The sequence below is a fragment of the Mus caroli genome, unplaced genomic scaffold (assembly GCF_978045245.1).
Source record: "Mus caroli unplaced genomic scaffold, Mus_caroli_1 scaffold_10, whole genome shotgun sequence".
Classification (NCBI taxonomy): Eukaryota; Metazoa; Chordata; class Mammalia; order Rodentia; family Muridae; genus Mus; species Mus caroli.
The window spans coordinates 75,193,133-75,218,522 of NW_028227265.1; the positions used below are offsets into that span (position 1 = coordinate 75,193,133).

General features: G+C 35.7%; 1 protein-coding gene across 2 annotated transcripts in view; it reads right to left on the reverse strand.

Annotated features, from left to right (window-relative positions):
- Positions 1-8,273: 8,273 nt before the first annotated feature.
- The window catches only part of Gpm6a (glycoprotein M6A), a 257,772-nt gene continuing 240,655 nt past the window's right edge, over positions 8,274-25,390 (reverse strand). For both annotated transcript variants that reach the window (XM_021169730.3, XM_021169729.3), the window contains exons 3-7: positions 18,271-18,427; positions 15,407-15,560; positions 12,743-12,819; positions 12,149-12,214; positions 8,274-10,382 (exon numbers count right to left, since the gene is read on the reverse strand). In XM_021169730.3, coding sequence (XP_021025389.1) covers positions 10,230-10,382; positions 12,149-12,214; positions 12,743-12,819; positions 15,407-15,560; positions 18,271-18,427 — 607 coding nt within the window. In that variant the 3' untranslated portion in view covers positions 8,274-10,229. The remainder of the gene's footprint in view (positions 10,383-12,148; positions 12,215-12,742; positions 12,820-15,406; positions 15,561-18,270; positions 18,428-25,390) is intronic.

Here is a 25,390-nt window from a genome sequence, read left to right on the forward strand (position 1 = left end):
GAATCTCAGGTGCAGAAGATTCCATAGAGAACATCGGCACAACAATCAAGGAAAATGGAAAATGCAAAAAGATCCTAACTCAAAACATCCAGGAAATACAGGACACAATGAGAAGACCAAATCTACGGATAATAGGAGTGGATGAGAATGAAGATTTTCAACTCAAAGGACCAGCAAACATCTTCAACAAAATTATAGAAGAAAACTTCCCAAATCTAAAGAAAGAGATGCCCATGAACATACAAGAAGCCTACAGAACTCCAAATAGGCTGGACCAGAAAAGAAATACCTCCCGACACATAATAATCAGAACAACAAATCCACTAAATAAAGATAGAATACTAAAAGCAGTAAGAGAAAAAGGCCAAGTAACATATAAAGGCAAGCCTATTAGAATTACACCAGATTTTTCACCAGAGACTATGAAAGCCAGAAGATCCTGGACAGATGTTATACAGACACTAAAAGAACACAAATTCCAGCCCAGGCTACTATACCCAGTCAAACTCTCAATTAACATAGATGGAGAAACCAAAGTATTCCACGACAAAACCAAATTCACACATTATCTCTCCAGGAATCCAGCCCTTCAAAGGATAATAACAGAAAAAAAAAACAATACAAGGACGGGAACCATGCCCTAGAAACAACAAGAAGGTAATCCCTCAACAAACCTAAAAGAAGACAGCCACAAGAACAGAATGCCAACTTTAACAACAAAAATAACAGGAAACAACAATTACTTTTCCTTAATATCTCTTAATATCAATGGACTCAACTCCCCGATAAAAAGACATAGACTAACAAACTGGCTACACAAACAAGACCCAACATTTTGCTGCTTACAGGAAACTCATCTCAGAGAAAAAGATAGACACTACCTCAGAATGAAAGGCTGGAAAACAATTTTCCAAGCAAATGGTATGAAGAAACAAGCTGGAGTAGCCATTCTAATATCTGATAAGATTGACTTCCAACCCAAAGTCATCAAAAAAGACAGGGAGGGGCACTTCATACTCATCAAAGGTAAAATCCTCCAAGAGGAACTATCAATCCTGAATATCTATGCTCCAAATACAAAGGCAGCCTCATTCATTAAAGAAACTTTAGTAAATCTCAAAGCACACATTGCACTTCATACAATAATAGTGGGAGACTTCAACACACCACTTTCACAAATGGACAGATCATGGAAACAGAAACTAAACAGGGACACAGTGAAACTAACAGAAGTTATGGATCAAATGGATCTGGCAGATATCTACAGAACATTTTACCCTAAAACAAAAGGATATACCTTCTTCTCAGCACCTCATGGTACCTTCTCCAAAATTGACCACATAATTGGTCACAAACCAGGCCTCAACAGATACAAAAATATTGAACTTGTCCCATGCATCCTATCAGATCACCATGGACTAAGGCTGATCTTCAATAACAAAATAAATAATAGAAAGCCAACATTCACGTGGAAACTGAACAACACTCTTCTCAATGATACCTTGGTCAAGGAAGGAATAAAGAAAGAAATTAAGGACTTTATAGAGTTCAATGAAAATGAAGCCACAACATACCCAAACTTATGGGATGCAATGAAAGCATTTCTAAGAGGAAAACTCATAGCTCTGACTGCCTCCAAAAAGAAACTAGAAAAAGCACACATTAGCAGCTTGACAACTCACCTAAAAGCACTAGAACAAAAGGAAGCAAATTCACCCAAGAGAAGTAGAAGGCAGGAAATAATCAAACTCAGGGGTGAAATCAATCAAGTGGAAACAAGAAGAACTATTCAAATAATCAACCAATCAAGGAGCTGGTTCTTTGAGAAAATCAACAAGATAGATAAACCCTTAGCCAGACTCACTGGAGGGCACAGGGAAAGCATTCTAATTAACAAAATCAGAAATGAAAAAGTAGACATAACAACAGATCCTGAAGACATCCAAAACACCATCAGATCCTTCTACCAAAGGCTATACTCAACAAAACTGGAGACCCTGGATGAAATGGAGAAGTTCCTAGACAGATACCATGTACCAAAGTTGAACCAAGATCAGGTTAATGATCTAAACAGCCCTATATCCCCCAAAGAAATAGAAGCAGTCATTAATAGTCTCCCAACCAAAAAAAGCCCAGGACCAGATGGGTTTAGTGCAGAGTTCTATCAGACCTTCAAAGAAGATCTAATCCCAGTTCTTCACAAACTATTCCACAAAATAGAAACAGAAGGTACTCTACCCAACTCATTCTATGAAGCCACAATTACTCTGATACCTAAACCACAAAAAGACCCAACAAAGATAGAAAACTTCAGACCAATATCCCTTATGAATATTGATGCAAAAATCCTCAATAAAGTTCTTGCTAACCAAATCCAAGAACACATCAAAACAATCATCCATCCTGACCAAGTAGGTTTCATCCCAGGGATGCAGGGATGGTTCAATATACGGAAATCCATCAACGTAATCCAGTATATAAACAAACTCAAAGACAAAAACCACATGGTCATCTCGTTAGATGCAGAAAAAGCATTTGACAAGATCCAACACCCATTCATGATAAAAGTCTTGGAAAGATCAGGAATTCAAGGCCCATACCTAAACATGATACAAGCAATCTACAGCAAACCAGTAGCCAACATCAAAGTAAATGGTGAGAAGCTTGAAGCAATCCCTCTAAAATCAGGGACTAGACAAGGCTGTCCACTTTCTCCATACCTATTCAACATAGTACTTGAAGTCCTAGCCAGAGCAATTCGACAACAAAAGGAGATAAAAGGGATACAAATTGGAAAAGATGAAGCCAAATTATCACTTTTTGCAGATGATATGATAGTATACATAAGTGACCCTAAAAATTCCACCAGAGAACTCCTAAACCTGATAAACAGCTTCAGTGAAGTAGCTGGATATAAAATTAACTCAAACAAATCAATGGCCTTTCTCTACACAAAGAATAAACAGGCCGAGAAAGAAATTAGGGAAACAACACCCTTCTCAATAGTCACAAATAATATAAAATATCTTGGCGTGACTCTAACTAAGGAAGTGAAAGATCTGTATAATAAAAACTTCAAGTCTCTGAAGAAAGAAATTATAGAAGATCTCAGAAGATGGAAAGATCTCCCATGCTCATGGATTGGCAGGATCAACATTTTAAAAATGGCTATCTTGCCAAAAGCAATCTACAGATTCAATGCAATCCCCATCAAAATTCCAACTCAATTCTTCAACGAATTAGAAAGTGCAATCTGCAAATTCATCTGGAATAACAAAAAACCTAGGATAGCAAAAACTCTTCTCAAGGATAAAAGAACCTCTGGTGGAATCACCATGCCAGACCTAAAGCTTTACTACAGAGCAATTGTGATAAAAACTGCGTGGTACTGGTATAGTGACAGACAAATAGACCAATGGAATAGAATTGAAGACCCAGAAATGAACCCACACACCTATGGTCACTTGATCTTTGACAAGGGAGCTAAAACCATCCAGTGGAAGAAAGACAGCATTTTCAACAATTGGTGCTGGCACAACTGGTTGTTATCATGTAGAAGAATGCGAATCGATCCATTCCTATCTCCTTGTACTAAGGTCAAGTCTAAGTGGATCAAGGAACTTCACATAAAACCAGAGACACTGAAACTTATAGAGGAGAAAGTGGGGAAAAGCCTTGAAGGTATGGGCACAGGGGAAAAATTCTTGAATAGAACAGCAATGGCTTGTGCTGTAAGATCGAGAATTGACAAGTGGGACCTCATGAAACTGCAAAGCTTCTGCAAGGTAAAAGACACCATCAATAAGACAAAAAAACCACCAACAGATTGGGAAAGGATCTTTACCTATCCTAAATCAGATAAGGGTCTAATATCCAATATATATATAAGGAACTCAAGAAGGTGGACTCCAGAAAGTCAAATAACCCCATTAAAAATGGGGCTCAGAACTGAACAAAGAATTCTCACCTGAAGAATACCAAATGGCAGAGAAGCACCTGAAAAAATGTTCAACATCCTTAATCATCATGGAAATGCAAATCAAAACAACCCTGAGATTCCACCTCACACCAGTCAGAATGGCTAAGATCAAAAATTCAGGTGACAGCAGATGCTGGCGAGGATGTGGAGAAAGAGGAACACTCCTCCATTGTTGGTGGGATTGCAAGCTTGTACAACCACTCTGGAAATCAGTCTGGCGGTTCCTCAGAAAATTGGACATAGTACTACCGGAGGATCCAGCAATACCTCTCCTGGGCATATATCCAGAAGATGTCCCAACTGGTAAGAAGGACACATGCTCCACTATATTCATAGCAGCCCTATTTATAATAGCCAGAAGCTGGAAAGAACCCAGATGTCCCTCAACAGAGGAATGGATACAGAAATTATGGTACATTTACACAATGGAGTACTACTCAGCTATTAAAAAGAATGAATTTATGAAATTCCTAGCCAAATGGATGCACCTGGAGGGCATCATCTTGAGTGAGGTAACACAATAACAAAGGAACTCACACAATATGTATTCACTGATAAGTGTATATTAGCCCAAAACTTAGGATACCCAAGATATAAGATACAATTTGCTAAACGCATGAAACTCAAGAAGAATGAAGACCAAAGTGTGGACACTGTGCCCCTTCTTAGAATTGGGAACAAAACACCCATGGAAGGAGTTACAGAGACAAAGTTTGGAGCTGTGATGAAAGGATGGACCATCTAGAGACTGCTGTATCCAGGGATCCATCCCATAATCAGCTTCTAAACGCGGACACCATTGCATACACTAGCAAGATTTTGCTGAAAGGACCCAAAGATAGCTGTCTCTTGTGAGACTATGCAGGGGCCTAGCAAACACAGGAGTGGATGCTCACAGTCAGCTATTGGATGTATCACAGGGCTCCCAATGGAGAAGCTAGAGAAAGTACCCAAGGAGCTAAAGGGATCTGCAACCCTATAGTTGGAACAACATGATGAACTAACCAGTACCCCAGAGCTCTTGTCTCTAGCTGCATATGTATTGAAAGATGGCCTAGTCGGCCATCACTGGAAAGAGAGGCCCATTGGACTTGCAAACTTTATATGCCCCAATATAGGGGAATGCCAGGGCCAAAAGAATGGGAATGGGTGGGTAGGGAAGTGGGGGGCGCTATGGGGGACTTTTGGGATAGCATTGGAAATGTAATTGAGGAAAATATGTAATAAAAAATATTAAAAATTAAAAATTAAAAAAAAGAATAGCTAAAAAAAAATCATACCTGCCCAATAATTACTTTTGATACTCCAGACGCTGACACCATTTCATACACTAGCAAGATTTTGCTGAAAGGACCCTGATATAGCTGTCTCTTGTGAGTCTATGCTGGGGCCTAGCAAACACAGAAGTGGATGCTCACAGTCAGCTATTGGTTGGATCACAGGGCCTCCAATGGAGGAGCTAGAGAAAGTACTCAAGGAGCTGGGGGGATCTGCAACCCTATAGGTGGAACAACAATATGAACTATCCAGTAACCCCCGGAGCTCGTGTTTCTAGCTGCATATGTATCAGAAGATGGCCTAATCTGCCATCAGTGAAAGAGAGGCCCATTGGTAATGTAAACTTTATATGCCTCAGTATAGGGGAATACCAGGGCCAAGAAGTAGGAATGGGTAGGGGGGACTTTTGGGATAGCACCGGAAATGTAAATGAAGAAAATACCTAATTAAAAAAATTAAAAAAAAAAAAGCAACAGACACACTTGGTAACATCAAAACAGAGAAAATCAAGCCATATAAAGAAGATGGCATCATGCTTATAATTCCAGCACAACAGAGACATACCAGAGTACTGTGAGTTCAAAGCTGGCCTATACTATGCAGACTATGTCCCAACTAATCAAAAGGAAGCAAACAAGAAAAAGAAAAAAGAAATCCAGTCTAATGAACATGATGTTTATGGAGCATCCTAAGTGAATGTCACAAAAAACTTTCTGCCTTACACTGTGGTCTCTTCCTTGATCCATTTGATAATAGTTCAGATTTTTCCATGCCTTCATTTTTTTCATTTCATTTTATTTTCTATGACACTTCCATATATCAGGAAAAAAATTTCACAGGTTACTAATGCATTCAGTCAGAATATTTACTTATTAATAAATTATTATTTTCCTCTCAATCTTTTTTTAGTTTTAAGGAATAACAAAGTTCTTGAACAATTATGAAAAACTAAAATTTATTTTCATGCTAAGAAATTTATAGTACATGCTGGTAATGGCTGTTTATATTTGAACTAACAGAATTTTATGCATAGATTTTCCTCCAAGAATTTAAAATGTTATATTATCTGAATAGTTTTCAAAGTATGTTAAAGTATTTCTCTGTGATACTATAGTATAATTCAAATTTCATTAATGTAATTTTAATATATTCATTTGCTTAAAATAAATGTACTTTTAATTTGAGTTTGTTAAGACAAAAATAAATACTTGCTTTTTCAGAAGTTGTTTTCTAATTCTTATATAAATAAACATTATAAATCTAATGTAAAGATGGCCTATACATATTTTATTGTTAAAACTAGTCATTTCTTTAGGATTAAAGTTAACTTTATGTTGATATTATTTAAAGGTATGTTTTGCAGATTTTAATAAAATTTACGAGGATGCTCCATTAAAAAATATACACTACAATAACAACTAGCTAAAAAGAGAGGCATGAGATCACATAGAAATTATTGCGTAAGTAGTACCTCCTTTTATGGGGTTTCTCTTTAGTTACTCATATTCAATCATGGTTCAAATAATTCTGAAAAAAATTTAAAAACTCATAAAATTTGTTGTAAGTAGTGTGATGATCTGCATCCTTCTCTGAATCACCCATTGGCCCAGTGTATCCATAGTGCATATATATATATCTCATCTATTTGTCCAGTATAACTACAGTATACATCCTATCCAATGTATCCACAATGAAAATCTTACACATTGTTCCAGTGTATCCACAGTATATGCATCACCTATTTGTCCAGTGTATCTACAGTATACATCCTATCCAGTGTATCTACAGTGTATATCCTACCCATTCATTCAGTGTATCTACATCACCTTTATGTCCATTGAATGCACAATACACATTAATACCTATTTGTCCAGTAGATCCACAATGTACATACTACTCATTTGTCCAATGTATTCATAGCACACATAGTACACATTTGTCTAATGAATCTACAGTGTACATACTACTCATTTGTCCAATGAATCAACAATGCATATACTATCAATGATAGATAAGGAGGGGGGACCAGAGCCAGAGATATGATGCAAAAGAGAGAAATTCTATTTTAATTAATATATTGTTATGGTTGTTTATTTATTTTTACTTTTACTTTTCCTAATTTCTTACTGTAATATGGTAGATATGTGTATATGAATTACAATGTGTATAAGGCTTAGTACTCTAGAGTTTCAAATATCCATTGGAAATCTTAGAACAGATTTCCTAAAGAATAAAGTAGGAACAGTGTATTATGAAAATTCTGTTCATGTTGATATTTGTGAAAACAAGTTATCTTATTGCTATACTAAAATTAATATACCCTGGAAGACATACAATTCTAAGTGCATCTAAAAGAATTCATTGAGGAATGGCTTTCTTATTATTGTAAAAATTATTTTAAATATTATTTAGGTACTCATACAGTTGTACTTTCAATATTGTACATGTTGTTAATGGAACCTAGAGAAAATTTTATTTTGTAGTGTGCAGCAACATATAAATAAAGATTGTAAGTTCCTATACCTATACAAGTTTGTTGGTAACTCTAATGCAATCATTTCTATGTCACATTGCCTGTAAGAAAAGGATAATTTAGATCTAAAATAAAAATTCTAGGACCTTTTTCTTTTATTTCATTGCTCTCACCTTGATATTTAGAATCAAACCAAGAAATCAGTTTTTGTTTTTGAATTGCATTACTATTTTTTTTTCTGAGTCTGATAAACCCTAGAAATAGCACACACACACACACAAAATAGAAATCAGGAAGAAAGAAAACATAAAAAACAAATTGGACAAACACTTTTTAACTCCCCAAAACCTCATAAATTGATTGTTCCTCAGTCTTTTTGCATTGGATGTTCACACTCAAATTTTTTCCCTAAATGTGGAAGGGTCAGATCCCCTCAACTGAAATAAGAATCTTCCCCTGGTGGGATCCTACTGCCTTGAGAAGACTACACACACAAGGTGAGGAATGAACAAGACAAACAAAAACCACTGCAGAAACTAAGAATAAGTACACAAAGTACACAAGTGTATTTATTACATTTTGCAAGCACTTTGTTCTACATTTCAAAAACGCCACCATCAAGCTGTTGGCACATTTATGTACAAAACAGATTACTTGTAATGCCTGCTACAAAGCACTCCATGAAAATACAAACTCTAAAACCAGAAATAAAAGCCAAAATGTCAACATCATTACATAAATTTAAAAGACAGTTTTGAAAAATCATCACACACTGTAGACACAGAACTGAAACACTATAATATAGAATTTAAAGAAGCCCATTAATACTTTTGCTCAATATCTTTAATACTGCATATATCAGAAAAATGTTGAACCATTAAGATCATCTAAGTGTTAAAAAGCAAAAGGACCCCAAAATTAATATTACAGAATGCATAATCATGCCACAGAAACGCTAGTAATACCCCCTACCTACTACAAGAACTTGTAAAATTACTGATGATGCATGACTAGTAGTTGTACAAAGATTGTTTCACTCAATAAGTTTTATTGGGAATGCACTTACACTGAAGGAGGATTTCACAATGGTCAAATCAGTGCACAATACTACCTAGATTTATACACTGACAAAATTTCTTGTCAGGCTACATCATTATTTTAAATGACAGTTCACAGCATTCTTGTAGCATTAGAAAGAATCAAAAGAGAGTCAAGGTTAAAACAAACACGAAATTTGGTCCATTAATACTGATTGTTTTTCTTTTAAAATTTGTCTGATATAGGTACTTCTTATAAATGAATGTGAATGAACATTTGGTTAAAATGACTTACTTGAAATAAAAACACAAAATATATATCACTACACTCCCAAACAATACATTCTCTAGTGGCCTCTGACCACCCTTTAGAAACACTACAGGTAAACCAACATAGATTGGAAGGCTGCAAGCAAAGCTATTATATTAATGGAAGTCTTTTCAAATATATCATACACATTTTAAGAAATAGCTTACAGAGGTGCAATCCGTTAAAAGTTTTAAGTGGGTAAAACAAGTCTTGAGGGTTTAGTGTGCTTATGTTTAAGATACCACCTTCATAAAGGTAATTAATTTTCCACATTAGCATATTAAAAGATCCAATCCAGCCACTGCATAAATCACAAAAAAAAAAAAAATCACTCTCCAACAGTCCACAGTAGTTATTTCCATGATAATTGTTTCTATACTAAACTTGAAAAGGTAAGCCTGGTGTCACAATCTTAGGAAGGCAACTGGCCATGCATTAGCATTACTGTTTCTACATGCTCACAACATAAACATGAGTAATCAGAGAAATACCTTTTACGTACATCAAGAAAAAAAAATACAATGTTAACAAAGATAAGAAGCACTTTTTTTTTTTAAACCTACCCTTAGAAATTTAGAAATTGCACCTTAGATGGATGAAAACATTAACCAGGGCCGATAGCCATGTGGCCACTGATCTCTCCAGACTAGATTCCCATATCAAGCGGAGTCATCATGATACCCTCTCTGTCTCTTGTTCATAATGTACAACGGTCCCTTTGAAGGCTACCTGTAGTTAAACTAGTTACTGAAATCAAAACTAAAAAGTATAAAAAAAGCTATTTTCTCTTCCAAAACATAAGAAACAATGCAAAAAGTGTTATGTGTGATCTGTGGGAGGTGATTAAAAATCAAACAAAGATTTGCGTTGGACAATGTTAATATCTTTGATCATACAGAAGAACTAAATCAGTTTGAGAGGTTAAAAAAAAAAAGACCGAATAGGAGCTTGTAGAGGAGATTTGATCATTCCAATTTAACAAATTAGGAGATGGAATGCTCAACAGCAAAGAGTTATACTCAGGTGATTCGTTAGTCACCCTGTGCATCTTTGATGAGTAGCATTCTCGTTTTGCTCTTCACAGGTTGGATGGTTGGATGGCCCTTGATGAAACACCAATGCCTTCGAGTGGTAAGGAGCAGAGAAGCGTATTTATGTGTACGCATTAAGCCGCTCTTTGGAGCGAGTCGAATGTATGTCGTGCAGCTCTTGCTCCTCCTTCGACTTGATGTCTTCGTACTTCTGCATGCGGCAGGCATCTTTCACGTAGGCCCAGTTGGCAGACAGAACCATCAGGTAGTGGACCTGACAGGGACAAATAATTTATTCTGGAAGTCTGTTCACTCTCAGTAAATTGTCACTGTGACAAAAAACAAACAAACAAACAAACAAAAAACCCAAAACAACAACAACAACAACAAAAAACAATAACCCAAACTATGTATGTATACAGCAAAGGTTCACACTTTAAAAGGTTCACATTTGTATGAGAAGAATGCTGTGGCTAACACGGATTCCCCCCAAGCCAAGACTGAATATAAATGTTCTTTAATGTTTCCTGGTTATGCTATCATCATTTGTTATCCAAATGCTAAGACCGCATGCTTCATCGTCACTTTCCTGTATCTGTGCTCTAAATTACATAAGCAGAAATTTTCTCTTACACAGTTTGTGTTTTGAATTTATATTGTGGTGAGAAGAGTGTTCTCATGAATTCTAAAACAAACATGTAGCAGTGGATGGCCTAGTTGGTCATCAATGGGAGGAGAGGCCCTAGATCCTGTGAAGGTTCTATGCCCCAGTATAGGGGAATGCCAAGACCAGGAATGGGAGTGTGTGGGTTGGGGAGCAGGGGGAGGGGGAAGGGGATAGGGGATTTTCAGAGGGGAAACTAGGAAAGGGGATATTTGAAATGTAAATAAAGAAAATATCTAATAAAAACAGAAAAAAATAGAAAAAACACAAGACATAAGACCAACTGATACTAGAAGAGTACAGATATATACATATCATAACCATCCTAAATGTGAATATACTAATGAACTTATTTTGTTTTATAGCAACATATTAATTAATTAATTGTAATGTTGGTGATCTAGTCAAGGCCTTATGCAGGCTAGGCAAGCATTCTACAACTGTGCAATACTAACTGCCCCTGCTTCTAATTTTGTGACACCAAAATGTAGGGAGAAACAGAATCTGCTTTGTTATTTTTTTTTTTTTAGAACATACTATTTCCTTTGAAAGTTTACATTTTGTTTACTATAAGCCGAGAGTCCCTTAAAAGAAAGTGCTATGGATGCTATCCTTGCATACTATGCTCTTACATTATTATGCTCTTACTGTCTGTGTGTGAGGATCAGAAAAAGCTTCTGAATGCTTGAATGTATGTATAATCTTGATTATATAATTCACAATGAAATAATGCATAATACTGACCAGAAAGAATTAACCTTAAAAGAATATTTCACATTTTAACACAATCTTGTACATTTTTTTTATTCACATAAAATTTTATATGGCCAGTGAGATGGCTCAGTGGGAAAACAAACAAACAAACACACACACAAACAAAAACTCTGCAGCCTGATGATGACTCCAGTTCAAATCCTGTAACCCACATGGGACAAAAAGAGAATACACCCCCCTATATTGTCTTCTTACTTTCATACCTTCACTGTGGCACACCAGCTACCTGTCCCCACATACATCAGTGAATTTATTTTAAAAACTGCTCTTTCTATTTAAAAATCCTATTTGTTTTTATTTTCTGTGTATAAGTGTTTTGTCTGCATCTATGTGTTCCATGTGGATGACCACATGGAGGTCGGAGTAAAGTGTCAGATCCTCTGCTGTAAACTGCGTTGTGGTTGTGAGGACTTGAACCCACTTTCTCTGGAAGAGCAACCAGTGCTGTAAACAACTGATCCATATCCCCAAATCCTTCCCTTACTATACTGACAATAACATCTTATATAGAAAATGTATGAGAAACAAACTATGCATTCAAGCAAATAGCATTGTATTTCAAACTATTAAGTCGGTCAATCATTGAGCTGTGAAGGACTTACCATAGCAATAACCGCTGCTCCAGCTCCAGCAAGTGCCACAATGAACAAGTGGAAGGTCATATTCAGCTGCAGAAGACAGAATAAAACAGAAGGACGCACATACAAATCGTGAGTCACTTACATAGAGAAGAGAGATTGCAACTGCCACTATTATTACATAAAAGAATCAGTATTGTCATTAACAAGAGTGAGCTCTTGACAAGTTGTGTGTTTCATCCACAGTAGCGTTAAAATGCCCTCATCTTTCACATCACTTAAATCAGTAACACTGAACCATTTTACTATGATGTCATTACAATAATGAGATGTCATTTAAAATGATGGATTTTAGTAATTTTATAACAATATAGTTATGATATATATTTATAATTTTCAACCTTTATTAAGATGAGTTTCTAGAATGCCTAAAGCATTTATAATAATTTTATTTAAATATACAAAATAGCTTTTATACTCTAGTAGCCTGTATAAAACATACAACAAGCAAAATAATCTGTGATAGAAAAAAATCAAAATACATTTAACTATAATACATTCTTAAATATCAAAGTGTGTGCTCAAATTCTGAGACACGTAGAGTGCAAAGATACTCACCTCAGTAGATTCACACATCCTCATGAAGTTCTCAGAGGCAGTACAAATTTTCTTTTCCTCTCCAATTGTCACAATCCCTACAATATGAAGAAAATTGTAAATTAGCATTAAATATGTTTGAAAGAGCCTCAAGAGAGAATCATTTACCTGTCAAATCTCAACAACTTTCATGTTAAATTGTGTTAAGCAACAATGGAAAAGTTATTATTATCCATAATAACTGTGCCTAGAATTAGGACTATGAGATATGAAACTAACCCAGCAATTTAAATATTTTTATTTTCATAAGAGCTGAGCTGAATCTAACTGCTGAGTTGTTTAGATTTGATTGTAGCTAGTGCATTTGTTTTGCTCCATTAGTGTAATGAACCAAATATGGAAGTATTACAATTATTTTAATGATTATGCCCCAGGGTGTATACTAAGTAGATCAAATTGTTCAGCTTCTCCAAAGCTTTTGTCAGTTTATAAAGACATATTACTCAAATAACTGCCCCTTCTTAGGGCCTATCAAAACCAGTGTCATTAGCAAGCAGGAGTTAAAAGAAGTTGCTCTTTCACTCATACCAAAGCTTGCCTGTTGACCTATGGACCGACTACATCAGGATCACCCACAGGACTTTTCAAATACTAACATCTCTAGACTGCAGCACATCTTTAGCACAGAATCTATGAAATTTAGTTCTGGAGTGCTGCAACAAGTGCGTAGTGAAATAGCTCAGTCATAAATTGCTTGCTTTGAAGGCTCAGTGACTTGAGCTTGATTCACCTGATCTATATTAGAAAAATCAGAATCTGCTGACAGTGAGAAGTAGAGACCTGGGGCACACAGGCAGGATAGCCTGATCTGCTTTGGAGGTGTCAGAAATGTGAGTAAGTATGTCTTTTAAAAAAAGGTGGAGGGGAGGAAATGGAAAATACTAAAAAATGACCCCCAAGGATGTTTTCTAGCCTCCAATACTATGCATATAGAAACAGGCATTCTCTATCACCACATTAGTAGTTAATATGTATGGGCTTTTAATTTTTAAAATAAGTTGTTTATTGTATGTGTATGAGTATGATTGTGTGTGTGTGTGCATGTGTGTGCATGTGAGTGTAAGCTTGCAATGCCTGTACCAAAATTTGCATTTGGGGATCAAAGGAAAACACTGTGGCATTGGTTAATCCTTTTAGAGCATGAAAAGAAATATGGATTCATGCTGCCTTTGATCTCTACTGCTTCTTGTATGTTTGTTTGTTTGTTTTTACATATATCCATGAAATAATAACATATGATAAATTACAGACATCTCAGTCTTTTAGCATGTGATACCCCTTAGGCATAGTGTGTGTACGCATATTCACATAGTCTTGTCTTTATTGTACTATTTTAATCAATTCTTCGATAACTTCACATAATACATTTTTATCATATTCACCCCCCCTCAATCTACTCCATGGAGTTCTATCCACTGAACTTGATGTCCTCACTTCTTTTTTAAACTCGGGTCCAATTTGTGCTGCCCATATACTTTTTGATATATGGTCATAACTGGCATGGGGACATCTACCAGGTACCACAACCTTAAAGAACACTTACTATTCATCTTAAAGTGGCCTTAAATGGTAGCCAAGGGTAGAACTTCATGTATCCTAGTGATTTGGAGCTTTTGGACTAATACCCACTTATCAATGAGTGCATACCATGTGTATTGTTTTGTGACTGGGTTACCACATTCAGGATGACATTTTCTAGGTCTATCCATTTGCCTAAGAATTTCACTAAGTCCTTGTTTTTAATAGCTGAGTAATAGTCCATTGTGTAAATGTAGCACATTTTCTGTATCTATTCCTCTGTTGAAGGACATCTGGATTCTTTCCAGCTCCTGGCTCTTATAAGTAAGGCTGCTATGAACATAGTGGAGTATGTGTTCTTATTACCAGTTGGAACATCTCCTGGGTACATGCCCAGGAAAGGTATTGCTGAGTTCTTGAGTAGTACTATGTCCAATCTTCTGACGAACTACCAAACTGATTTCCAGAGTGGTTGTACCAGCTTGCAATCCCACCAGCAATGGAGGAGTGTTCCTCTTTCTCCCCATCCTCGCCAGTATCTACTGTCACCTGAGTTTTTGATTTTAGCCATTCTGACTGGTGTGAGGTGGAATCTCAGGGTTGTCTTGATTTTCACTTCCCAGAGAACCAAATAACCCTATTAAAAATGGGTTACAGAGCTAAGCAAAGAATTTTCAACTGAGGAATACTGAATGACCAAGAAGCATCTGAGAAATGTTCAACACCATTAGTTATAATGCCAAGTTTTCCTGTCTTATCTTAGAGGATAAGGAAGTGTATCTTCCTTGAAGACCTTCATACTAGATATCTCAATTAATACAGTTAACTAGAGATCAATGATGTAAGGGCACAGATACCTGATTGTACTTGAAAGAGGGGCTTTGAAATTAGGAAAAGGAAACCTGTTTTGACCTGGTGTTTTTCAGAAATTTCTATCTGTTTTAATTTATAAAATGCCCTGAACTACATAATCAGTTATATATATATATATATATATATATATATATATCTTTGAAGTCATATACATGTTGTTTCTAAAGCCATTTACAGCAGTTTAAAGGCAGCTGTTCAAAGTGATTTTTGCTGTGAGGCCCACTATCTACTTACCAAACTGACGCAGATCCAAGCAGAGATTTGCTCCCTCCACTAGAGTGGTATTCCGGCAGATGGTCCACACGTTGAAATACATGTACACAGGCAGTGAGGTGAAAGCTGTGACTCCCAGCCAGGCCAACATGAAGAGGTATGTCAGCATGATAAACTGCAACCGGGAAAAGGTGGAGAGAGAGAAGCCACATAAGCTACTACAAAATGAAGATTGAGAGTAGTCTGAATCTTTAAAACAAACACACACTGCTTCTAGAACTGTGCTGCATACATGCTCAGAAGAACACGATTAGGAATTATAATATGAGAATTTGAGATTATTTCTCAAAATGCTTCATGAGAATTGAGATGTAAAAAGACTTATTGTCCTCCATATCTACTAACTCTTCTTGATTTATTGTTCAATACAGTAATAGATGGATCTCATAGTATTTTGTGACATGAGCTCCAATTCCTAAAGCTTTGTTTGTCTGTCACCTCATATCTTTCACAAAAAAGTTGAAAATGTCTGTTAAGCATCAGAGCATGTTCCCGAAGGGCAATGTTCTTCAATTCTAAAGTCAATGTACTGCCTGCTACACTGTATATTGCCTCCCAACATAGTTCAAATATAAAATACAAAGGTCTATTCTCTTACTTAATCTTTAGTAAAACATTGGCCATTGTTATTATGTGTTTGTGTGTGGGTTTGGGGCAGTGCATGCTGGAGTACTATATAAAGGTTAGATGACAGATATATAGTCTCATGAATGTACTAGATGTGGAGGTATCAATATATTTCTACACTATAGAAACACCACTCCCCCTTTATTTAAAGATATTAAGTAAGAGATATGTGGCAATGGAATAGAAATGGCTAGTATTAGGGATGAGACCAAACTTTCAGAATTAGAGTTTCTTAAATGTGATGCTATTAAAAATTGGATCAGATAATTATTGGCTGTGAGGATTGCCCTATAAATTACAGGATGTTTAGCAGCAACTCTAGTTTTATGTACGGTGTCTCAGTTGCTCAACAAAAATTTCTCAACATCTTCCAAATTAAAACAAAAAAACCCCACAGTGGAAAGGGGTGAAAATAAACAGTGAAAGAAGAGGAGATACAAACCAAATATGTTTATTGCCATTTTAAAAATGACATGAGAAAGCATTAAATTATTGAAGATATTATGTTTTAAAATTATACTGTGTGAAGTTTAATGCAGAAAATCGTTAACACTGTGTAAATTACTTGAACATAAGCCTGAAGGGGGCATTGTACAAATAAAGAGCACTTAGGGAAATTTAGAGAAATATGGCCAAAGCATAGAGAGACGTTAATAACATTGCATTATCAGCTCACTATGACAAACATTAATAAGCAAGAATTGATAAATATGCTAACTGCATTAATCATTTACTCTAATGTTAAAACTATTTGAATATAAAAGTTACCAAAATATTCTATGAAATTTTTGATGAAATTTAAAATTAGGGTTATAAAGTTATAGAGTCATAAATGATAAAAAATATTTCCTGGGTAATATGACTAATGTATACCTAAATTACAGTTTCCTTTTTCTGCTCAGGCATGATCAAGTCTGCTTTTCAGAGCAGGTGTCATGGGAGTGGGCAGGTACAACTTCTGCAATTGACTACATGCTACATAGCCACTGAGGGGGCCCACACAGCTGCTGCCAACCTTCTGGTGTGTTAGTGTGACTGATGACACAATTGCTACTATTGTTGAAAACTAGTGTGGCTCATGATTCACTTTAAAAATAGATATTCAAGATTCCTCTAAAGACATTTGAATGACAGGCAGACAATTATCTATATATAGATGTGCAAATTCTTCTGTGATTATTTTTACTATTTGATGATTTTTACCATTCTAAATGAGATGTCACAATTGACTGCAAGTGTCTTGCTGGGTGCGACATTCTGTGCCATTTGAGATCAGCTGCCAGACTCTTTCCATTGCCCTTCCACTGTTGTAGCATTGTGGACTCAGAACTTTAAAGATGATCCTCATCTTGTCAAATAGGTCAACCATATTCAAAGAACTAAAATTGCTTTCTAAGGCTCAGGGAAGCACTGCTGTGAGTTATCTGAACAATAAGAAAGCTTTTCATTCATTAAAATCATTATACACTATTTATAAGTAGAAACTGAATTAATCTCAGAAACTAGACTTTTTTTGCAGAGAAATTATTTAAGGGTCACTGAGAACTGAATAAACATGTTTTTGTTTGTTTGTTTGTTTGTTTGTTTAACATCAATCCAAGATCTTCATGTATCTTATTTCCTCTGAATCTGAAATTTAGTATTACCAATTCAAAGAATTTAGGTGGCAATCCCTTTCTAAAGCCCTTAAGTCATATTATTGAACTTGTAGTTCGTGGATATGCAGTAAGAGTTTCCCCCAGGTAGAAATATGTGTCTGCAATTAAACCAGGTCAATCACATAATCAGTTACAAGCTGTTCAACATAAAGATTTATAGCTAACTGGTATTTTTACTTTTTCATTGTGACTGAAGAAACAGAAATTTACATGCATATGCATTGCCTATAGATTAAGTAAAGTATTTTCTCTTATTTTGTGTGGTGACCTAAGGATCATTAAAATAACAATAAACCAATACACATTGCCTTCTGTACAAACTAAATTAGTTGCAGTGCATATGATTGGACAATTTAAAACCAACATTTCACAACAAAGACTTTTAATTTAGAACTCTTATTATGAAGTTGTAGGATTGCCATCCTTGAGGGACATGGCACTGCAATAAACAATGCTTTAGTTCCCTTCAGGTGAGTACAAGCATCAATGTGATACTGAAATCAACCCACGTTTCATGCTGAGTGCAGAGAAATAACATACCCAAGCGCTCACACATCTGCCACAGGTGGTGATTTTGAAGTCTCCATAGAGATCTTTGATGGCCCCAGTTGTGAAGAAACCTTCTACCATCAGTAAAATGCCATAGACAAAGAAAGCAGCCGCAATGCCATAGATCACATACTTAAAGATGTCAATCCTGGGAACAGAAAAAAAAAAAAAAAAAAAAAAAAAAACAAAAACCAAAAAACAAACAAAAAAAAAACAAAACCAAGGTGATTTATTCCCATGGCTTTTTGTCATTTATTTATAAAAAGCAATCCTTATATGTTCATGGATCCTTTGTAATGAAAGAAAGATATGCACAGAATCAAATATGCAGAACCTCAGCATGGATCACAGAGGAGCTATTGTCAGGGAATGGCTATTGGGAAAGGGAATGTCATCTTTATTCAGGGATATGTACACTGAGAGGCTGGCCAGATTTCTGTATATGGTCTCACACCCACACACACGCAGGCAATATTAAGTGGAGTCAGTGAGCATTAAATTAAATAATAAAGAAGGAGAGTAAATGAGCTTCAGAGGGAAGAGCGGAGGAAGGTAGGGGGAGGAACTGCAGAGAAGGAAAGATGGCAGTGGACTGATTTGGATCTGAACACACTATATTAAGTAAAATATTTGATAATAAAACTGATATAGAAGAACAGCCTAATATCTGCCTGTAAATTTAGCTCTGCCAACAAGAGCTTTTGTGTATGTAGGCTTCTTCCTCATCCTCTACAATCTCTCTTGTTCTCTGGTCACATTAACAATGTCTATGAAACAATGTTAGACACCTAATTTAATCACCATCCTTGTAGTGAGTAGCTTATTTCACGTAACATGAACTTTTTGCAATTCATCCATATCTGATTACATGTCAGGGTTTACATTCAAAAGTAAATAGTCAATAGTAGTTCACTGTATATATACTATATTTTCTTTACATAGATATTCATGTGTGAACATGTAAGTTGTTTTATACTATGGCCTATGAAAGCTGATGCAATGAACATGGTAGGCCATTTATATTTTTTCATTTCATTCGTTTTTAAGTACATTTGATTTAACTTCTATCATAAAATATTTTCTGGCAACAATAGTAGCAATAATAAAAGGGAAGAGAATTCTCCATGTAAATGACAAATAAACTTTTCTGCCAGAATCACAAATTAATATTAAATAGAAATGATCCAGAAATCTCTGCAGCATAATTCCTTGGAGGCCTATAACAAGAATTCTTGCCTTCATGTAGTTGGTAAAAATATTTTAAAAAATACTAAAATTATATTTAGAAAATATAAACATATTCACACAGAGAACTGATACATACTTGATAGCTAGAGTTAAACAGAAATTGATAATAATGGGCCAATGAGAGGTAACATGCTTTCTTCCTATAGCTCTGTATTTAGGAGATCAATGATCATAAAATTTAGAAAAAGAAAATGTGAATGCATTTCTACTTACAGATCTTTGTTTTGAAACTATCTATTCTGTGCTTATGTTCCATATAATATCTTTTTAACCCACAGAAATATTTATAACCATAGTTGTATCCTGTAGTTGAAGAATATTCTATGAGGGCTAATTTTCATACATTATCTCTACTAGTGAGTAGTTCAATTCACAATTACTGTAGTAAGAATTGCAGATATGTTAATGAAATGCAGATGTGGCGATACCACCAACTTGGTGCTCTATGTTCTTTACCCTAAGGAATAGATCATGTACAATAATTGGACTATATGCTTTATATGTCATATGCATATGACATTTACCCTTAATACAACCTCAATATTGAAGTAGCTGAGGAATGGATTTAATGAGTATAGCAAAGATTTATAACACTGTCAATAAACTTATTCATTTTCACTGAATTTCCATAGTCCTTCATAATTATGATTTCTATGATTTTTTACCTAACAAGATTTTTACTCAGTGTTTAAAGGATGAGAAACCACTCTAAAGATGGAGGCAGATTGGAATGATGAGGCTTCAAGCCAGTACCTGTAAGAGATAAATTGCTGAACCTTCTCTAGAGACTTAGACAAGAGTCCCCCCCACCCCAACACCTCTATTCCAACTCCTAAACTTTACAACTATGATAGAATATATGTTTTCATCTCTACTCTCTTTTCTATTTCTCCTTATTTATTTATTTTTTGGTTAATGCTAAGGATTGAACTTGGGGTCTCCTTGTGTATTCTACATAAGTTCTCCACATCTCTGCACAGTCCCATTCCTATATTTGAAGCCATAATGTTATTAATTTTATGGCAGTATCAGAAAATATACATTTCTTTATATAAATAGAAGCCTGGCAAGACTAATTCTGATACTGTCCCATGTGTTAGTAGGTTGCAAGTCATTTACTAGAATGCACTGATTTGAAAGTAGTGGCAGAGTATGTAATATCTCTTCTGAGTTGGGAAATATCCCATTTCTGAGTAGCAAGAAATGGTTACTGCTTCCTAATCACTTGATTCCCATGTATTACTGAGCAGGAGATAAGTTCAAAAGTCTTTGCTATAGAAAATTGGAAGTTGCTTTTCCATTTTCTGTTCTGCTAAGTTTCACGAAATAATACAACTGTCTCTGATTTTGAAATTTACAGAAAAACTGCAATGATCCACAAAATTCATATTTAATAACTTTTCTTGTAGTAGAAGTAAAATAACATTTGTCTTATTTGACTTACATGCCCATGGTGGTATGGTTAAATGTAAATGCCACAATGTTGTCAAGAAGACTCCAGGAACTTTTCAATCTTACATGACCAAAACTTTATATTATTGAACAATAACTTAAATTTAGTCTGAAACTAACCAGCTACTTTCAGTCAGATGTCTGGTTTGTGTGTGTGTGTGTGTGTGTGTGTGTGCATGAAATGTACTGTTAGCTATCTAATTTAATCACTGGCCCTGTGACACTTATCTTGTTTCACTTAACATTAAGTTTTTGCCATTCATCCATCTCTTAGCACATGTCAGGATTTATTTTCTAATGATCAATCATAATTCACTGTCTATATGTTATAATTTCTTCCCCTACATAGTCATCTGTGTATATTTCATGTGCTATATGAAATATACACCTGGGTTGTGAAAGTTGATTCAATCAACATGATAGAACAGCTATTTCCTGATTTCATTTTTTTGAATAAACGTTCAAATTAATGTTGACACACAAGCAAGAGAAGTATGTTTAGAGGGAAATTTCTATGTTAATGTATCTTCCAATTATCCCGTCATTTAGATGAAGCTAAAATCTTGTAAGGAAAAGGTTTCCTAAGATATTCCTTTGTTTCGCATTTAATACAATAAAAATTAATCCTAGAAATTTGCCAGTACATCACCTTTGCTTCTTGAATTATGACCCTAATGATGCAGGCACAGTAGTGTACATTTTGAATTGAACATGCTTAAGAATGTACTCAGCTAAAATATGTATATGATATATATGTATATATAGTGTATGTATATGTATATGTAGAGATTATCTGAAAAAAACGTAAGGAAGGACATTGATATGGAGATAAATCTCATGCTACCTTTACCTGCTGCATGTAATAAATATTTCTTTGCTTTCTTGTTTCCTAGCTGGACTTACTTTAGCTTTGCATTCATGAAGGTCTGAACCCATTAAGTTTACTGACAAAATGACCCTCTGTAATATCCCACCTCTCAGACTTTTTATCTCCTTGTAAATCCTTTCAAAATTCTCAATGTTTGTTTATAAAACCACTTAAAATTAAAAAATAACATGTGCTTTCTGTGTAGAAATGGAGTAAAAAGAAAAGCAGTTATCAGCATTTATCCTTTCAATTTCTTATATAAATTTTAATTCTATTACTTTGAAAACTTGCACTTCAGCAATACATTATGACATTAAAGAGAACATATTTTCAGTGGTTTTCAAAGTTATAACATATTTTACAGTATGGGGAGATGCATTTTCCCTACTCTCTACTTTTACCAGTGGTGTAAAGAATAGTGGCCTTCAAAGGTATCTATATGCTACTTCCCAGCAAGTGCACATGAGGCCCTTTGTATGCTCAGAAGGATTTTCAGTTGTGTTTAATGATCACCAGAGAGGAAATATATCCTGAAGTAAAGGGGTGGGTTCAATATAATAGTGTGAATCTTTAAAATGAAAGAGGAAGAATGTCACTATAAAATTCAGAGATTTCCAGGATGCCACATGCCTAGCTCTGAAGATGGTAAGGGACAAGGCGCCAAGAATGCAGGTGGCTTGTGTGAGATGGAACAACTCCAGAGATTCCAGATGGAGCCCAGTTTTGCCAGCATCTTGATTTCAGCCCATTGCAATATACCTAGTAAGACCTGCTTCAGATTTTTGACCTCTAAAACTGTGAAAGAATCAATTTCTTAGTTTTAAGAATCATCGTTTCTGGTTTTGTAAAAGCATCTTTTAAAAAAATGCTTTGTAAAAATGCACATTATTTGCCTATTATTTCAGAAGTCATTAATTCAATAAGATTTTTTAACACTAGTTTTATCTATGAAATAAAGAATGCTCTGATCTCCAAGGCTAATCAGTAATCTACAAAAACTCTTAGTTTGTTGGCTATTGAACCATTATTGTAAGTAGAAGGTGCAAGTGTTTGGTTTGCCTACCAACACTGCAGATGAGTAGAGAAAGTTTACAGACTACCCTAGCTTCAAAGCCTTAATTTATTGTGCCTTAGCCTTATCTTATCTCCTTGATTCAACCATTAAAATATCAGTCCCTGTTTTACTTTTTAATAATTCCCCAAAAATAAACACGACAAATAAAAATGTAGACAATATAAATTTATAAGGTTAGTTGGGAATAAAATGTTGACTCTATTTCAGATCAGTGCTTACTTCATTTTTAAAGGATTAAATAATTCATAATCTGGAAAACTAATTTTGATACATTAATATAATGTCAAAGATAAAATATCTTCAAAATGGACTCTGTCTATAAATCAATATTATCAGATCCTGAACCCTTACTATTATTTTTTAAAATAAAATACAGCCCTTAAAATTAAAATATAAGCTAGAGAAAGTACTCAAGGAACTGAAGGGTCTGCAACCCTATAGGTGGAACAACATTATGAACTAACCAGTACCCTCAGAGCTTGTGTCTCTAGCTGCATATGTAGCAGAAGGTGACCTAGTCGGCCATCATTGGGAAGAGAGACCCCTTGGTCTTGCAAACTTTATGTGCCCCAGTACAGGGAAATGCCAGGGCCAAGAAGTGGGAGTGAATGGGTAGGAGAGCAGGGCAGAGGGAGTGTACAGGGGACTTTTGGGATAGCATTTGAAATGTAAATGAAGAAAATATCTAATGAAAAATTTTAAAATAAATTATAGAGAGTTTTATTTAATAGTCAAGTTACATGTGACCAAACTTTAGGATATTTTTATATACTTTTTATTAGGTATTTTCCTCATTTACTTTTTCCAATGCTATCCCAAAAGTCCCCCATACCCTCCCACCCACCCCCCTACCCACCCACTCCCACATTTTGGCCCTGGCTTTCCCCTGGACTGGGGCATATAAAGTTTGCAAGTCCAATAGGCCTCTCTTGCCAGTGATGGCCAACTAAGCCATCTTTTGATATATATGCAGCTAGAGTCAAGAGCTCTGGGGTACTGGTTAGTTCATAATGTTCTACCTATAGGGTTGCAGATCACTTTAGCTCCTTGGGTACTTTCTCTAGCTCCTCCATTGGAGGCCCTGTGATCCATCCAATAGCTGACTGTGAGCATCCACTTCTGTGTTTGCTAGGCCCCTGTATAGCCTCACAAGAGACAGCTATATCTGGGTCCTTTCAGGAAAATCTTGCTAGTATATGCAATGGTGTCAGCATTTGGAAGCTAAGAATGGGATGGAACCCTGGATATGGCAGGCTCTAGATGGTCCATCCTTTTGACACAGCTCCAAACTTTGTCTCTGTAACTCCTTCCATGGGTGTTTTGTTCCCAATTCTAAGAAGGGGCAAAGTGTCCACACTTTGGTCTTCGTTCTTCTTGAGTTTCATGCGTTTAGCAAATTGTATTTTATATCTTGGGTATCCTAAGTTTCTGGGCTAATATCCACTTATCAGTGAGTACATATTGTGTGAGTTCTTTTGTGATTGGGTTACCTCACTCAGGATGATACCCTCCAGATCCATCCATTTGCCTAGGAATTTCATAAATTCATTCTTTTTAATAGCTGAGTAGTACTCCATTGTGTAAATGTACCACATTTTCTGTATCCATTCCTCTGTTGAGGGGCATCTGGGTTCTTTTCAGCTTCTGGCTATTATAAATAAGGTTGCTATGGACATAGGGGAGCTTGTGTCCCTCTTACCAGTTGGAACATCTTCTGAATATATGCCCAGGAGAGGTATTGCAGGATCTTCCGGTAGTACAATATCCACTTTTCTGAGGAACCACCAAACTGATTTCTAGAGTGGTTGTACAAGCTTGCAATCCCACCAACAATGGAGGAGTGTTCCTCTTTCTCCACATCCTCGCCAGCATCTGCTGTCACCTGAATTTTTCATCTTAGCCATTCTGACTGTTGTGAGGTGGAATCTCAAGGTTGTTTTGATTTGCATTTCCCTGATGATTAAGGATGTTGAACATTTTTTCAGGTGCTTCTCTGCCATTCGGTATTCCTCAGGTGAGAATTCTTTGTTTAGCTCTGAGCCCCATTTTTTTAATGGGGTTATTTGATTTTCTGGAGTCCACCTTCTTGAGTCCTTTATATATATTGGATATTAGTCCCCTAACTGATTTAGGATAGGTAAAGATACCTTCCCAATCTGTTGGTGGCCTTTTTGTCTTAATGATGGTGTCTTTTGACTTACAGAAGCTTTGCAATTTTATTAGGTCCCATTTGTAGATTCTCAATCTTACAGCACAAGCCATTGCTGTTCTATTCAGGAATTTTTCCCCTGTACCCACATCTTCGAGGCTTTTCCCTACTTTCTCCTTAATAAGTTTCAGTGTCTCTGGTTTTATGTGGAGTTCCTTAATCCACTTAGATTTGACCTTAGTCCAAGGAGATAGGAATGGATCAATTCGCATTCTTCTACATGATAACCGCCAGTCGTGCCAGCACCATTTGTTGAAAA